Genomic DNA, 17608 nt, shown 5'->3' on the forward strand with positions numbered 1-17608 from the left:
GGAGGAGCTTGCTAATTGGATGCAAAATTGGCTTTATGGTAGGAGACAGAGGGTAATGGTGGAGAGTTGTTTTTTCAACTGGAGATCTTTGAACAGTGGCTCCCTTTTGTTCTTTCCCCTCTAACCTTAAACTGATGCCCTCTAATCCTTGATTTTCCAACCCTGGGAAAAAAGACTGAATGCATTCACCCTATCCATGCCTTGCATGATTTTATACGCTACTATAACATCCCCCCTCAGTCTCCTACACTCTAAAGAAAAAGTCCTAGCTTGTCCAACCTCTCCCTATAACACAAACCGTTGAGTCCTGGAAACATTCTTGTATATTTCTTCTGCAGTTTTTCCAGTTTAATAACATGCTTCCAAGCTAACCAAAACTGAATGCAATACTTCAAGTATGGCCTCGCCAATGTCCAATACAACTGCAACATAATTTCCCAACCTCTATACTCAGTGCCATGACTGATGAAGGCCAGTGTGTCAAAAGCCTTCTTCGCTCCCCTGTCTACCTGTGGCTCCAACTTCAGAGAACCGTACACCTGAACTCCAGGGTCCGTCTGTTCCACTGCACTTCTTTAGGCCCTACCATTCACCATGAAACTCCTACCTTAACATGACTTTACAATATACCAGAGATCACACTTATCTATATTAAACTTTGTTTGCTATTTCTCGGCCCACTGCCCCAGCTGATCAATGTCCTGCTGCAATTTCTGATAATCTTCTTCACTGTCCTTGATACACTCAAGTTTGCTGATGACACCAAAATAAATAATCATGCCTTGTACATTTTCTTCCAAATCATTGACATAGATAACAAACCCAGTACCGACCCCTAAGGCACTCCATTAGTCACTAGCCTCCAGTCCAACAAGATCCTTCCACTATTACGCTCCACTTTCTCCCATCAAACCAATTGTGTATCCAGTTTGCCAGCTTGCCCTGGATTCCATGCAACCTAACCTTCCACAGCAGCCCACCATGTGGAAGGTTAGGTTGCATGGAATCTTTATCAAAGGCCTTACTGAAATCTATATAGACTATGTCCACCGTACTGCCTTCATGAACCTTCCTGGTCACTTCATCAAAGAACTCTAACAAATTTGTGAGGCATCATCTCCCACTTATAAAACCAGACTGACTATTCCTAAACAAGCCCTGTCTTTCCAAATGAATGTGCATCGTATTTCTCAGAATCTTCTCAAGTAATGTACCTCTCTCAGATGTTACCTAAGATTAAAATTGAATCTTGATCAATTGGGTCAATGGGCTGAGGAGTGGCAGATGGAGTTTAATTTGGATAAATGTGAGGTATTGCTTTTTTCTGTCTTTCTGATGTGATGCAGATGATGTGATTGCATAGACCTTCTGTTCCAATGATACCGGGTCTGTTCGTATCTTTTGAACTCCTTAACCTATCTGATTCATCTTAGTATCCTCCACCCCCTTTCTCTGTTCCTGTGATTTCTGTCATGATTGCACTCACTTTCTGTACTCCCTGTCCTCCCTTCCCTCTTCTCTCTTTCTCTCTCCCTCACACACAAAGATTTGGCAAAGCTAGAAAGATACTTGGTGTTTGTATTAATCACACGTACCTCCATTGAGAAGTAAGTCACGCTGATCTTTTCCCTAATGGATCTCAGGTTGAATCCAGGTGTGGGACTTTTTTTTCCCCCCGACATCTGTTAAAAGATATATAATGAACTGTCTTTGAATAGTATTGTTTCATGTCCCAATACATGTTATCTTCAGTACAACTTGCCCACTTTTGTTTAACATTTCACTTGCGCTTAAATCATTACTGATGCCAGGACCATCAACATGATGCCTGATGAGTTGTAATATTTCAAATGGGTAAAATCAAGCCAAAATTGCATCATAGTTTTGTCAAAAGTTGAAAGCCTTCGCATTGCTATTTAGCTAATCAGAAACCTTTTTTAAACATTTACCAATATGTGGTTCAACTTTGATAATGCAGAAAACTGATATCTGATGAAAATCAAAGCATTATTTTGGAGGAAAATTAAAAATTTCTAAGTTGACAATGTTTTGTTGTAAATGCTTTTACAAGTTCAGGCCTAATGCTGTCAAATTCAATGAAGAGCTGTAATTTGTTCTGCAGCATTTTGTTAAAATTTGAATTTCCCAAGAATAAAGTTCCACCAGATTAAGCACTTGGCATTTGCTGTTGACTTTATTGACTCTAAAGGGCATTTTATAGATTTAGATAAAGATGAATCTACTCATTCAACTTTTCTTTCCAGGTGGTAGCTTATCATTATTGCCAAGCAGACAATGCCTACACCTGCTTAGTCCCAGAGTTTGTACATAATGTTGCAGCTCTGCTCTGTCGATCACCCCAATTGGTTGCGTATAGGGAGCAGCTCCTTCGAGAACCACATTTACAGAGTATGCTCAGCTTACGCTCTTGTGTTCAAGACCCCATGGCATCATTTAGAAGAGGAGTTCTTGAACCACTTGACAACCTGCGCAAAGGTAGGTCAAATCTTGTTACATAGAAGTTAAGCTTTAGGAATTAGTTGCGACGTATTGTCTGGACATTTTACTTTGGGGCACCTTACAGTGATGCGGTTGAGATTCATTTGAAAATCTTTCACCTCAGCATTGTTTGTGTTAGATGCTATTTCACCTGATTCCCCCCCCCCCTGCAAAGGCAAGTGAACATTAGACAGCATTTTACAATTTTCCTATGTTTTCTGGGTGACTGAGAGCAAGCTTACGGTAGCATAATTTCTATGTGGTCCAGACAGAAACCCTAAGAAGAAAAATAAGTGTAAACAGAATAACATACAATTCTGTGGAATAATTCCAGGTAGGCTGATTACACTGATATGTACAGTCGTTTTTCCAGGACCCAACTCTGAATCCAGACTTGCTGGATTGCAAGTTTCATTATTCTGCTTGTACTGGACTAAATTAAGACATGGTGCCTGTCTCAATTTAGTAGACGCAGTTCAATTTATAACTCCTCATGATTTGGTAGCCTGTAATACACTCAAATAATTTTCAGGTGACTGATACAAGAATGGATAAACCACTTTTCTAGTCTGGGAGAATGTTCTAAGGTTGTGTGTTTAAGCTTATCAGTGGGATTAGTACATCTTTAGCTTATCGATGCTCCATTTCAGCTGCAGAAATGACAAACGCTATCTCCCTTTCTAGTAATATTCTCTTGATCATATAATTCATCCATTTAAAAACAAAATTTGGATGATTTCCATGGCATGATTTCCATTTAAATTCTGTCATTTTTACACACCATTTCTTTTAAAATAATTAAATCACTTTGACCAATTCCTACCATTAAATATAATTAAAACTTGTGCAAACATGGTCATAACCCCCAATGACAATGCATTTATCAACATTCACGTTTTCTTAAATTGGAGTCACAGGTAGACAGGCTTTTGGCACAAGGGCCTTCATCAGTCAGCACATCGAGTATAGAAGTTGGGAAGTTATGTTGCAGTTTTGCAGGATGTTGGTGAGGCCACACTTGGAGTATTGTGTTCAGTTTTGGTCATCTTGCTGTAGGAAGGATGTTATTAAACTGAAAGAATGCAAAGAAATTTGCAAGGATGCTGCCTGAACTCAAGGGTTTGAGTTATAGGAAGGGGTTGGACAAGATAGGACTTTTTTTCTTCAGAGTGTAGAAGACTGAAAGGGAGCCTTTAGAGGTGTATAAGACCATGAGAGACATGGCCCATGTGAATGTACTCAGTCATTTTCCCAGGGTTGGGAAATCAAAGACTAGAGGGCATCAGTTTAAGTTTAGAGGGGAAACTAAAAGGGAACCTCAGAGGCAACTGTTTTATGCAGAGGGTGGTACGCATATGGAATGAGGTGCTAGTGGAAGTGTTTGAGTTGGGTACATTAACAATATTTAAAAGGTTGTTAAACAAATACATGGATAGGAAAGGATTAGATGGATATGAGGCAAGTGCCGGGAAATGGGGTTAGCATGGACGGACATTTTGGTTGGCATGGACAAATTTGGGCCAAAAGGCCTGTCTCTGTGCTATAGGACTCAATGACTCTCTATGCCTAAGCTTGATGACAGAAATCCCCGATTTTAGCCAATTTATTATTTTATTCAAGCAATAAGTACTGAAACATATTATGATTTCCTCTTTGTCTTTGAAAACGATCAGACAGCTACAGTCATGATTTGGAGGTGCTGGTGTTGGACTGGGGTGTACAAAGTTAAAAATCACATAACACCAGATTATAGTCCCAACAGGTATATTTGGAAGCACTAGCTTTTGGAGGGCTGCTCCTTCACCAGATGTTGTGTGATTTTTAACACAGAACTAATTATTATCTTCACTTCTCTTAAAACAAGATATCTGTTGCTTATTATTTAAAGTAACCCTGTCAGAAAGTTGCATTCCAGTAGTTGAGAAATTATAACAACTGTGATCTCCGGTATACCTGGTTACCTCCTTTGCTTTGTTCATAAAATTGATAGAAAAACTGATAAAGCATACGTGGTATTCCTGAAAAGTTCTATCAATGGTCTGTAAATTATTTTGATGGTCAGTGAAGTAGCTGTCTCCTTCAAAGTCCTCCTTTTAAAAAAAAATAGGAAGTTTGTCTCCTAGATTTTGTATGGTCCAGAGTTATGCTGCATGAAAATGGTACTGTTCCGTGACAGATTGTATACCCTGAAATGTCTTTGAGATTTTTTTCCAGTCTTGAAGACTTCTGCCAAATGGTAATGCAATTACATTGTGTTCACTGGTTAAAGAAGATGGAATGAATATCAAGCCAAGAAGGGTGGGAGCAAGGATTATGAAACACCATGGCAGTTGCTAACGTTTCAGCCAGATCTCTATACAGTGCACTTGAGCACTCTATATTCCCAAAGCTGAAATGGAATTTCAACAATGAAGCATTACAGGCTGTTTTTCTGCCAGGAAATGTGTTCCTCACTGAACAGATATTTAAATGGAGATCAATTTCCTTTTGTTAAAATAAGATGTTTGGTGAATCCATTGTGTGATGGAGGCCTGTTGACTCACTAAATGGTACCACATCAGGAATCTTCACTACGAATGTTATGTAATTTTCATGTTTTATTTATTCTCTCGAAGTAACTCGCTTTTCCAGAGTGATAAAGTACTTTAAGTATTTTTGTATTTTCAAGCAATACCATGTGGTAGGATGTAATACAGTGCTTTACATTGTATTATAGACAGATTTTGAACTTGTGCTAATTCCATAAACAGCACACACTAGTCCCCATGGAATATCATATTGATACTGAATTTCTTGGACATACCCAATCTGTGTCAGCTGTTACAGCCCAGATCTCCACTGTCAAGTAGTCTACTCATGTTTGTCTTTCAGTCAGCAAATAATCGAGGAGTCAGCATTACAGCCAGATTTAAGCCTCAAGATGAAACGTGTGGCCTGATCATTCAGTGACCAGTCTCATTCCCAGAGTGTTCTTCTTCTGCCTGGCAGTTGCATATAATTTGATGTTCCACCATTTTGATACATTTTCTGAATTAAATCAAAGCTAACTTTAATGTATGCTTTGTAACAAAAATGTGTTTTGAGTTTTGTAACAATTTTGTACATGAAAACCCATTGTTATTTTGATAGTAATATATTTTATTTTCCTTCCAGAGCGAAAAATTGCAGATGAAGACTATATCCTCTTAATTGATGGCCTGAATGAAGCAGAGTTCCACAAACCAGATTATGGGGACACAATTGTGTCCTTCCTCACTAAAATGATTGGAAAATTTCCATCATGGCTGAAGTTAATAGTGACAGTTCGAACAACACTTCAGGTATGGTTATGTGACAGAAGGAGAAAAAAATTATGAATGATCATTAAAGGCTGTCAAGATAGGTTTTGATTTCCTGAGGTGCTAAGGGTGAATATTGAGTTTGGACTGAGATGACTATTTCAATTCTAATTACCTGTAAATGGTAAAGTTGTCATAGTCTTACCAGACCATGGGGCTGCTCTCTCATTAGAGAAACAACTGTTAGTGGTTTATCATGAGGATTATCATGCCCCAGATAATGGGAGAGATTATGATCAGGCAGTGTGGGAATTGAACCCAAACTATTGGCATCACTCTGCTTTGCAAGTCAGCCATTCAGCCAATTGATCTCACTGACCCCCAGTTAACTGTTTGTGGGCAGCATGGTGGCACAGTGGTGAGCACTGCTGCCTCACAGCGCCAGAGACCCGGGTTCAATTCCCACCTCAGGCAACTGTGCAAACTCCACACAATCATTCTCCCCGTGTCTGCGTGGGTTTCCTCTGGGTGCTCCAGTTTCCTCCCACAATCCAAAAATGTGCAGGTTAGGTGAACTGGCCATGCTAAATTGCCCATAGTGTTAGGGGCAGGGGTAAATGTAGGGTAATGGGTCTGGGTGGGTTGCGCTTCGGCAGGTCGGTGTGGACTTGTTGGGCCGAAAGGCCTGTTTCCACGCTGTAAGTAAGTAATCTAATCTAATCTAAACTGTACAATCTGGGACTTGTATTTTTCGACACCCAAACGCATGGAATAAATTTATATTGTGTATGTATGTTTACACATTTGATAAAAGTTCTTTATTGTTGGGGGACTCTTATAACTTCATACTGACAATGCTCTGGCCTTGGAGCACATTGTGTTGACAAAAGCATAGAAATGGCAAATGTCCTTGAAGAAGCTTTGGGGTGTTAGAATTATCTAAATGTGACACCTACATGGTATAAAAGGCTTCACCCTCCCCTGGACTGTCAAATTGTTTTTCCAACACTAAAGCACCTGCTTCATCCTGAAGTTTGCCTTAGGCCAATTATGTGTATGTGTGCCGTTATTTAACGTTAAGAATGTATATTAAATGTGGGGACAGTTTGACCTCTTCAAAGGATAATTTCACAGATTATGGAGTGCTAGTCCACTGTCAAAGTGTATCATAGACATGCATGCCAGTAGGCCATTCAACCCTTGGAGCTTGCCCCTATCACTGTGGGTAATCCTTTATCTCAGTGCCGTATTCTGTCTTTTTCCCCATACCTCTTGATGCCTTCAAAATCTTCAAACATACTTATCAGGTCTTCAGTTTGAACATTACAATTTGTTGCAGAGACCAGGATGGAGAGGGTAAAATCAACCATTTTCCCACTGGAAGTGTAGTCATGTGGTGAAGATGGTAACAGATCCCTTTGTGATTCTCTGTGTTTGAATGGCCTTTTGACCTTCAGTTAACAGTATCTCACCTGAAGATAAAATAATTGGCTAAAATAATAGACAATAGACAATAGGTGCAGGAGTAGGCCATTCAGCCCTTCAAGCCTGCACCGCCATTCAATATGATCATGGCTGATCATTCCTCATCAGGATCCTGTTCCTGCCTTATCTCCATAACCCTTGATTCCACTATCTTTGAGAGCTCTATCCAACTCTTTCTTAAATGAATCCAGAGACTGGGCCTCCACTGCCCTCTGGGGCAGAGCAATCCACACAGCCACCATCTCTGGGTGAAGAAGTTTCTCCTCATCTCTGTCCTAAATGGTCTACCCCGTATTTTTAAGCTGTGTCCTCTGGTTCGGCACTGACCCATCAGCGGAAACATGTTTCCTGCTGCCAGAGTGTCCAATCCTTTCATAATCTTATATGTCTCAATCAGATCCCATCTCAGTCTTCTAAACTCAAGGGTATACAAGCCCAGTCGCTTCAGTCTTTCAGTGTAAGGTAATCCCGCCATTCCAGGAATTGACCTCATGAATCTACGCTGTACTCCCTCAATAGCCAGAATGTCTTTCCTCAAATTTGGAGACCAGAACTGCACACAGTACTCCAGGTGTGGTCTCACCAGGGCCCTGTACAGCTGCAGAAGCACCTCTTTGCTTGTATACTAAATACCTCTTGTTATGAAGGCCAGCATACTATTAGCCTTCTTCACTACCTGCTGTACCTGCATGCTTGCCTTCATTGACTGGTGTACAAGAACACCCAGATCTCTCTGTACTGCCCCTTTACCTAAATTGATTCCATTGAGGTAGTAATCTGCCTTCCTATTCTTGCCACCAAAGTGGATAACCATACATTTATCCACATTAAACTGCATCTGCCATGCATCTGCCCACTCACCTAACTTGTCCAGGTCACCCTGTAATCTCCTAACATCCTCATTACATTTCACCCTGCCACCCAACTTTGTATCACCAGCAAATTTGCTAATGTTATTGCTGATACCATCTTCTATATCATTAACATATATTGTAAAAAGCTACGGACTCAGCATGGATCCCTGCGGTACCCCACTGGTCACTGCCTGCCATTCCGAAAGGGAGCCGTTTATCACTACCCTTTGTTTCCTATCAGCCAACCAATTTTCAATCCAATCTAGTACTTTGCCCCCAATACTATGCGCCCTAATTTTACTCACTAACCTCCTGTGTGGGACTTTATCAAAAGCTTTCTGAACTACATCTACTGGATCTCCCTCGTCCATCTTCAGAGTTACATTCTCAAAAAATTCAAGAAGATTAGTCAAGCATGATTTCCCTTCATAAATCCATGCTGACTCTGTCCTATCCTGTTACTACTATCCAGATGTGCCGTAATTTCATCCTTTATAATAGACTCCAGCATCTTTCCCACCACTGAGGTCAGACTAACTGGCCTATAATTTCCTGCTTTCTCTCTCCCACCTTTCTTGAAAAGTGGTATAACATTAGCCACCCTCCAATCCTCAGGAACCGAATCTATCGAACTCTGGTAAATAATCACCAATGCATCCACGATTTCCCGAGCCACCTCCTCAGTACCCTTGGATGTAGACCATCAGGCCCCGGAGACTTATCAACCTTCAGACCTAACAGTCTCTCAAACACCAAATCCTGCCAAATATAAATTCCCGTGAGTTCAGGTCCTTCAGCCACTGTTACCTCAGGGAGATTGCTTGTGTCTTCCCCAGTGAACACAGATCTGAAGTACCCATTTAATTCTTCTGCCATTTCTTTGTTCCCCGTAATATATTCCCCTGTTTCTGTCTTCAAGGGCCCAATTTTAGTCCTAACCATTTTTTTGCCTTGTACATACCTAAAACAGCTTTTACTATCCTCCTTTATATTATTGGCCAGTTTACCTTCGTACCTCATTTTTCCTCTGCGTATTTCCTTCTTAGTAATCCTCTGTTGCTCTTTAAAAGCTTCCCAGTCCTCAGTTTTCCCACTTATCTTTGCTATGTTATACTTTTTCTCTTTTAACTTTATATATTTCTTAACTTCCCTCGTCAGCCACGGCCGCCCATGGCTTCTCTTGGGATCTTTCTTCCTTTTAGGAATGAACTGATCCTGCAACTTCTGCATTATACAAAGAAATATCCGCCATTGTTCCTCCACGGTCATCCCTGCTAAGGTTTTGCACCATTGAACTTTGGCCAACTCCTCTGTCATAGCTCCATAGTTCCCTTTATTCAACAGAAGTACTGTCACTTCCGACTGTACGGGCATTTGGACAAATTCATGGCTAGGAAAGGATTAGAAGTGGGGAAATGGAGGGAAATGCAGGGAAATGGGGTTAGCATGGATTGACATTTTGGCAGGTATGGACTGGTTTGGATCAAAAGGCCTGTCTCCGTGCTGTAGGACTCTTAATACTGGGGCCACCATACTGTTTGGATGGTGAAGAATTTGTCAAATATGTTCAAGAAAATGGTCTTTATCAATGTGTGGATGCTGCTCCTTGAGAAGGAGCAAAATTAGACTTTCTTTGGGCAATAAGGCAGGGTAGGTGACTGAAGTAAAAATGGGGTAACACTTTGGTCTAGCGATCATAATTCTACTAGTTCAAAATGGTTATGGAAAAGGAGAAGTCCTCCATAAAACTGGACGTTTTTAACTGGTGTAAGGCAATTTTTAATGGTATGAGACAAGAACTTTCAAAAGTTGATTGGAATAGACTGTTCACAGGTAAAAGAACATCTGATAAGTGAGAAGCATTCAAGAATGTGATGATGAGAGTTCAGTGGTGTTCAGTTTCTGGTAAGGCTTATAAGAATAAGAAATAATGGATGAATAAAGATATTGAGGTTCTAGTCAAGAATAAAAGAAAATCTTATTTTAGATATAGACAACTTGGTTGAATTGATTCTCTTAATCAATATAAAGTGTGTCGGAGCACAGTTGAGACAGAAATCAGGAAGGCAAAGAGGGGGTATGAGATAGCATTGGCAAATAAGGTTAAAGATAATCCAAAGAGATTCTCCAAATACATTAAGAGCAAGAGAGTATCTAGAAAGAGGGTAGGACCTCTTAAAGATCAAGGAGATGTTGAAAGATCACCTTTATGTTGAACGCCAGGAGATGGAAGAGACACAAAATGAATATTTCACATCATTGGAGAAAGAAATGGAGTTGAGAGAATGCAGAGAAATAAACTTTGAAGTTTTAAGAACAGTTCACATTACAGAAGAGGAAGTTCAGGAGGTCTTAGAGATTTTAAAGGTGGATAAATCTAAAATGTATCACAGCAAGTAAGAGAGGAATTTACGAGATCAGTTGCAGAAGTATTTGTATCACCTATAACTACGGGTGAGGTGTCTGATGACTGGAGGGTGGCTAATGTTGTACGTTGCTTCAGGAAGGTTGTCAGGAGAAAACAAGGAACTATAGACCTGTGGGTATGTTGTTGGAGGTGATTTATGGACATTTACAGAGGCAAAAATTGATTAAGAATACTCAGCATGGTTTTGTGTGAGCAAAATTGTGTCTCACAAACATGATTTAGTTTTTTGAGGAATTTACTAAAAAGTTTGATGATGGCAGAGGAGTAAATGATGTTTTTTTGGATTTTAGTAAAGCCTTTGACAAGGTTCTGCATGGTAGAGTAATTAGTAAAGTTAGGTCGCATGGGATTTAAGGTGAGCTTGCCAATCGGATACATAACGGCAGGAGACAAGAGTAATAGTGGAAGGTTGCTTTTCGAACCAGCAATGTTCCAGAAGGATCGGTTCTGTGTCCTCTTTTGTTTGTCATTTATATAAATGATTTGTATAAATGAAAATATAGAAGGTGTGGTTAGTAAGTTTGCAGGCAACACCAAAATTGGTGGCATTGTACACAATGAAGAAGGCTTTCTAAGATTACAAAGAGATATCGATCAAATGGATCAAAGAGCTGAAAAATGGCAGATGGAGTTCAATCTGGATAAATGCAAGGTATGGCATTTTGGTACAACAAACAATGGTAGGGCTTGTACAATTATATTGTAGGGCCTTGGGTAGCGTTGTAGAACAGAGGGACCTAGGGGTGCAGGTATATAATTCTTTGAAGTTTGCGTCACATGTAGACAGGGTGGTTAAAACGGTGTTTGGCAAGCTTTCTTCATTGTATAGTCCTTTGAGTATAGAAGCTGAGAAGTCATGTTGAGGTTATACAGGACATTTGTGAGGCCTCTCCTGGAAGCTTTACCCGGATGTTGCTGGGTATGAAAGGTCTCAGTTTTAAAGAAAGGCTGGATAGGCTGGAACATTTTTTCACTGGAGCATCTGATAGAAGTTTATAAAGTAATGAGAGGTATAGATAGAGCTTTTGATATTTGTCTTTTCCTGAGGATAGGGGATTTCAAAACTAAGGCGCACACTTTTCAGGTGGGAGGAGAGAGAGATTTAAAGGTGAGAACAATGAGGCAAAGTTTTTTTTTAATTGGTTAGAGTCATTAGGTTGCCTTTCATTTAAACTTGTGAAGATCGAGTTCCCAAAATACACGTAGAATTTGGATCACATCTGAATACGCACCCTTAAGTGTTAAACAAAATTGCATCAAAGGACGAGTGGAATGCTTAAAGACAAACTGTTACCAAAACTGAAATTTAGCATTGTTCTAAGTAAACGAACATGGAGCTAGTCAGCAAGTTAATTTGATAACGTGGTGTTTCATAGAGTGGTATGATGTGAATGTACCTGTGATTTCTTGCATCAGGCAATCTGACTACCTGAGAGTGCCAACTAAACATTAGGAAACCCTCAGGAGTGTCTGCATTTTTCTCCCTTTGCTTAGTACCTAATTGAAAAATATTAAAGGAAAGGGAACGATGTGGAAGGGACATGGGAAGAGGTCTTTTTTTTTAAACTCAGAGCACCAACCTGTTGCAGAGGAGCCATGGGATAAGCCTACACTGTTCCTGTGCACTTTTCCACTATGGTAGTTGCAAAATAAAGGCCACAGGAGTATAGTTCCTAGAACACTCCAGCATGCTCCTTGGCACCTGATGTCAGAAAATCATCCATCTGTTTGTCTTTTAAACAAGCCTGACCTCTGATGGTTTCGCTTTAAACTTCCATTTCTTAACACAAAGGAAGATGAATCAGATAGGAAAAAAAAATCATTGTTTTTAATAACTGTACAGTTTATATCATTGCCAGGATTTCTATCTCTTTGCTATGGTGCACATCCTGGGCTACCTAAACAGACTTCTGGTTTGAGTAATTTGCATGATTTGGATAGACTGACATTCTTTTAGGAGAAAGTGAGGACTGCAGATGCTGGAGATCAGAGTCAAAAAGGATGGTGCTGGAAAAGCACAGCCTGTCAGGTAGCAACGGAGGAGCATGAGAGTCCTGATGAAGATCTTCTGCTTGAAATATCAATTTTCCTGCTCCTCGGATGCTGCCTGACTGGCTGTATTTTTCCAGCATCACACTTTTTGACTATGACAATCTTTTGGAGAATTGAACATGTATCTGGATCTGTGGAATTTAACCTCACTCCACATTATGGGACCTGACAACAACACAGAAATTGTACTAAAAACTTGTACTACAGAACTCGTTGCATCTCTAACCAAACTGTTTCAGTCCAGCTGCAAAATTGGCATCTGCCTGACAATGTAAAACATTGCTCAGGTATATTTTGTGAACAAAATGCAAGACAGATCCAATCTAACCAATTGCTGCCCCTTCAGTCCACTTTCAATCATCAGTAGAGTGATGGAAATGGTCTTCAACAGTACGATCAAGAAGCACTTGGTAAACAATAAGCTGTTCACTGATACCCAGTTTGGGTTCTGCCAGGATCTCACACTTCCTTACCTCGTTACACCCTCTGTTCAAAAACGGCCAAAAGAGCTGAATTCCAGAGGTGAGGAGAGAGTGACAGCCTTTGACATCAAGGTCACATTTGACTTAATGTGGCACCAAGGAGTCCTATCAAAACTGGAGTCAGTGGAAATCAGAGAGAAAACTCTCTAGTAGTTAGACTGTTACCTGCACTTAGGATTATGCTTGAAGATCAGTCATCTCAGCTCCAGGGCATCTCTGCAGGAGTTCCTCAGGGAAGTGTTCTTAGTTAACCATTTTCAGCTGTTTCATGAATAATCATCCCTCCATCATGAGGTCAGAAGTGGGGATGTTCACTGATTATTGCACAGTGTTCAACACAATTCACACCTTCTCAAACATTGAAGCAGTCCATGGTCAACTGCAGCAAGACCCAACAACAGTTTACTATTTACAAGATAGACTGTCAAAATTCACCAAGACTCCTTAAGACGCCATCCAAACCCACAACCTCTGGCATGTAAAAGGACAAGGGCAGCAGATACATGGGAACATCACCACTACAAATTCCCCTGCAAGCCACTCTCCATCCTGACTTGGAAATGAATTGCCCCATTCCTTCAGTGTCGCTGGGTCAAAATCCTGGAGTTCCTTCCTAATGGTATTGTGGATGTATCTACGCACATGGGCTGGAGAGTTTCAGGAAAGCAGTTCACTACCACCACCTTCTTAAGGGCAAATAGGGATGGGCAATAAATGTTGACCCAGCCAATGATGTTCATATCCCATAAATTAATAAAAACCAAAGCTGTGGCTTTTTTTTGCAGTTGGAGGATGTCTTTATAATAATCACCTCCTATATTGAAAGTCCGTTTGGGCATTGCTGAAAAAGACAGTTTGTCAAAGCATTTGTCTTGTACTCATCAGGGCAATTCACAAGAATACTAATTCTTATGCAAATAACTTGTATAAACTTGGAATACTGAAGATTTGGTGATTTTATAAAAATATTTTTCTTTTCACCAATATTGTTCCAGAGCTAACTCATGAAACAAACTGAATTCCATGGCTCTAACGCATGTTCATCAGTGTTATTTATTCCTCTATTTTCTCTAAATCCTATCCAAATATGCAACTATCTAGCTGGGGTAAGAAGCAGAACAGACATATTGGGCAGATTGAGTAGTAAAAGTTACCTTCTTAAATAGATGGCTGTGTTTCAAGGATTGTCTGTAATATCTTCCAGCCCTGGGATCCTCTGGATACCCAGCACTCCTCCAATTCTGGTCTCTTGTCCATCCACATTTTTTGGTGCTCAGCTATTGAAAGCTGTTTCTTCAAGTACCATGCATCTAACCTCTGGAATTATTTTCTCTACCATTCGACTTTTCTTGTCTTCTTTTAAGACTCCCCTAAAACCTGCTGCTTTGCTGAAACATTTGTTCACTTGACCTAATATTTCTCTATTTAAGTCAGTGCCAAAGGTTGTTAAATAATGTTTTTGTGAAGTCCCTTGGGATGTTTTACCATGTTAAAGGTACTATGTAATATTAATTTTTTTGGCCGTAGTTTGACATGATGATATGGAACTTTGTTCACAAAAGTGGCCGTTTAGCCTGATTCATTTTTGGACTGTGGGAGGAAACTGGAGCACCCAGAGAAAACCCACGCAGACATGGGGAGAATGACTGTGTGGAGTTTGCACAGTTGCCTGAGTTGGGAATTGAACGCGAGTCTCTGGCGCTGTGAGGCAGCAGTGCTCACCACTGTGCCACCATGCTGCCCACAAACAGTTAACTGGGGGTCAGTTAGATCAATTGGCTGAATGGCTGACTTGCAAAGCAGAGTGATGCCAATAGTTTGGGTTCAATTCCCACACTGCCTGATCATAATCTCTCCCATTATCTGGGGCATGATAATCCTCATGATAAACCACCAACAGTTGTTTCTCCAATGAGAGAGCAGCCCCATGACAAAGAGGAGCTAGAGGGTGATGACATATATTTAGGTAATGTGATAGAAATGAAAATCAAGGGGAAGATAATACCTTTTAAAACCCAATGCATTTTCATTCACGGCATGATAATATTTGTTGCCCATCCCTCATTGCTCTTGATAAGTCAAACTAGACCATTTCAGAGAGCAGTTAAGAATCAGCCATCTTGTGTGGATCAGTATTCACATGTCAGTCAGACTGCAATAGGACATCTGATTCCCTTCTTTCAAGGATATCTGGTGAACCAAATGGATTTTTTCAATTATCTGGTAATATAATTTCCACCATTACTGATACTATATTTTTATTCAGATTTGGTAATTAATTGAATTTAAATTCCCCAGTTGCAATAGAGGGATTTGAACTAATTTCTCCAGATCATTAGTCTTGGAATCTGGATTATTAATCCAGTAGCATTACCATTCCATCACTGTCTTCCTAATAAAATTCCTTCAATAATAAATTACTGGCAGCAATTTCTCCTTAGAAAACCTGACTGCATCCTGATTGCTGTGTCTAGACATCCTATCAAACAGATTGATGGGAGTGATTTAACAACAACTGTATGTCACCACAACCGGCTGTTTGCATGTTGACAAGATTTGGCTTCTTAAGTAGACTGGAACATTCGACAGCTTGGCACATGAAATGTCATATGGGCTGCAGAAGATGATTTGCTTTATAATAGTTAGCAATATTATTCCAATAGTGGATCATAAAATGACAAATTGAACATTTTGAATTTTATCTACTGCAGTGTAACATGTGTTGCTGATAGCTTGCACACTTGAATTTACCCAAAATATTTGAGTTTTGCTTTGGACTTGCATCTAAATTGGAATCTTCTCCTTTATATTTGTGGACTTGTAGACAGAAAAGAACTGTTAGTGAGCTCTTACATACCTTTTATACATTGTCAGATCCAAGCAGTTTAACTATTGTAATAATAAATCTTTAAGCTTTGCACTGTTGCTGTGATAACATTATCATCAGATCGTTTTTACCCTAAAAATAATGTTTTTCACAGGAGGTGGCCAAACTTCTTCCATTTCACAAGATATATCTGGACAAACTGGATGTGAACGAGGCAATAGACCAGGACTTGCAGGCCTATATCCTTCACCGAATCCACAGTAGCCCTGAAATCCAGAATAACATCTCCCTTAATGGTAAAATGGACAATACAACCTTTGGCAAACTCAGTACTCATCTCAAAGCTTTGAGCCAAGGGTCATATCTCTACCTAAAACTAACTTTTGACTTAATTGAAAAAGGTTATTTGGTGCTTAAGAGTTCCAGTTATAAAGTAGTACCTGTTTCCCTCGCTGAGGTCTACCTTTTGCAGTGCAACATGAAATTCCCTACACAATCCTCATTTGAGCGGGTGCTACCACTGTTGAATGTGGCTGTGGCATCCTTGCATCCTATGACAGATGAGCAGCTTTATCAGGCAATCAATGCGGGAAATATTGACGGTAACCTTGAATGGGAGGATTTCCAACAGCGGATGGACAATCTTTCCATGTTTCTGATAAAACGTCGAGATATGACACGGATGTTTGTTCATCCATCTTTTCGAGAATGGCTGATATGGAGAGAAGATGGAGAGAAGACCAAGTTTCTTTGTGATCCCAGGTGAGAAATTGTAACCAACATTTCTTTTATGAGAAACCTGGGCAAAGAAATGTGGAAACTCTGCTCATTTCTTTATCAATTGGGTAGTATTTAAAAACCTGAAAAAACCCTACCCACACAGATCATCACATTGCATCTATAGTGTAAACAAATTGTAATGTGATGACACATGTGGAAATGTCACATTCTGACTATGGTAAAGCCATCTCAGATCTTGCAACATTATAAACATCAAGAATAGAATAAGGTCATTTGTCTTATTAAAATTCATGTAAGTAGTTCAGCTTTTACTGCATTGGTATCTAGACAATCCTTTTTTTAAAATGTGTTGAGTTGATTTTCTAGTGCTTAGAGCATTTGAATCATTTGACAACGTAAAATCAAATCATCTATGTCAGGTTCCACTTCAGTTGTGGCATTGATGAGCTTGTTTTAACTGTTTTTCTAACCCCCAGTCAAATATGCATTTGCGTAAAGAGCTAATTCTACGATTTCAATGCATTGAGATGTATTCTTGATATTCTTCTACAATTTGTTTGTTTTAGATATAGTACAGTCGTGATACATGGCATAACTGAATTAGATTATTGGGTTCCTTTTATTATTATTAGCAAATAAGAATGCCTGCGGCTACAATCTTAAATTCAAGATGAATTTCCATGTAATTTTTGCAGGAGGTGGGTGTTCTCTGATGCAAGTGTCAGATTATATCTATCAAGTCAATGTGCAAAGCCTAATATAACTCACATCATTCGAAAAATGTTGTTTACACGTTGGTTTGTGCCTATAGAGAATTTTGCTGATTTCAACTTAGGTCATGCTTACAGTATATGCAGAAATTCAGAACTGTGAGAAATGAATAACTTTTGAAGTAATTGGAAATGTGCGAGACTGCTGACCTTCAAATCTCATGTTCAGCCTGGTCGTAAGTAATAGTGCAT

General features: G+C 39.7%; 1 protein-coding gene across 15 annotated transcripts in view; it reads left to right on the top strand.

Moving 5' to 3' along the window:
* LOC140465920 (protein TANC2-like) overlaps positions 1-17608 on the top strand; it is a 1065959-nt gene that overhangs the window by 860383 nt on the left and 187968 nt on the right. For all 15 annotated transcript variants that reach the window (XM_072561864.1, XM_072561863.1, XM_072561859.1 and 12 more), the window contains 3 exons: positions 2265-2496; positions 5653-5819; positions 16060-16667. In XM_072561864.1, coding sequence (XP_072417965.1) covers positions 2265-2496; positions 5653-5819; positions 16060-16667 — 1007 coding nt within the window. The remainder of the gene's footprint in view (positions 1-2264; positions 2497-5652; positions 5820-16059; positions 16668-17608) is intronic.

This window comes from Chiloscyllium punctatum, chromosome 42 (genome assembly GCF_047496795.1).
Source record: "Chiloscyllium punctatum isolate Juve2018m chromosome 42, sChiPun1.3, whole genome shotgun sequence".
NCBI classification, from domain to species: domain Eukaryota; kingdom Metazoa; phylum Chordata; class Chondrichthyes; order Orectolobiformes; family Hemiscylliidae; genus Chiloscyllium; species Chiloscyllium punctatum.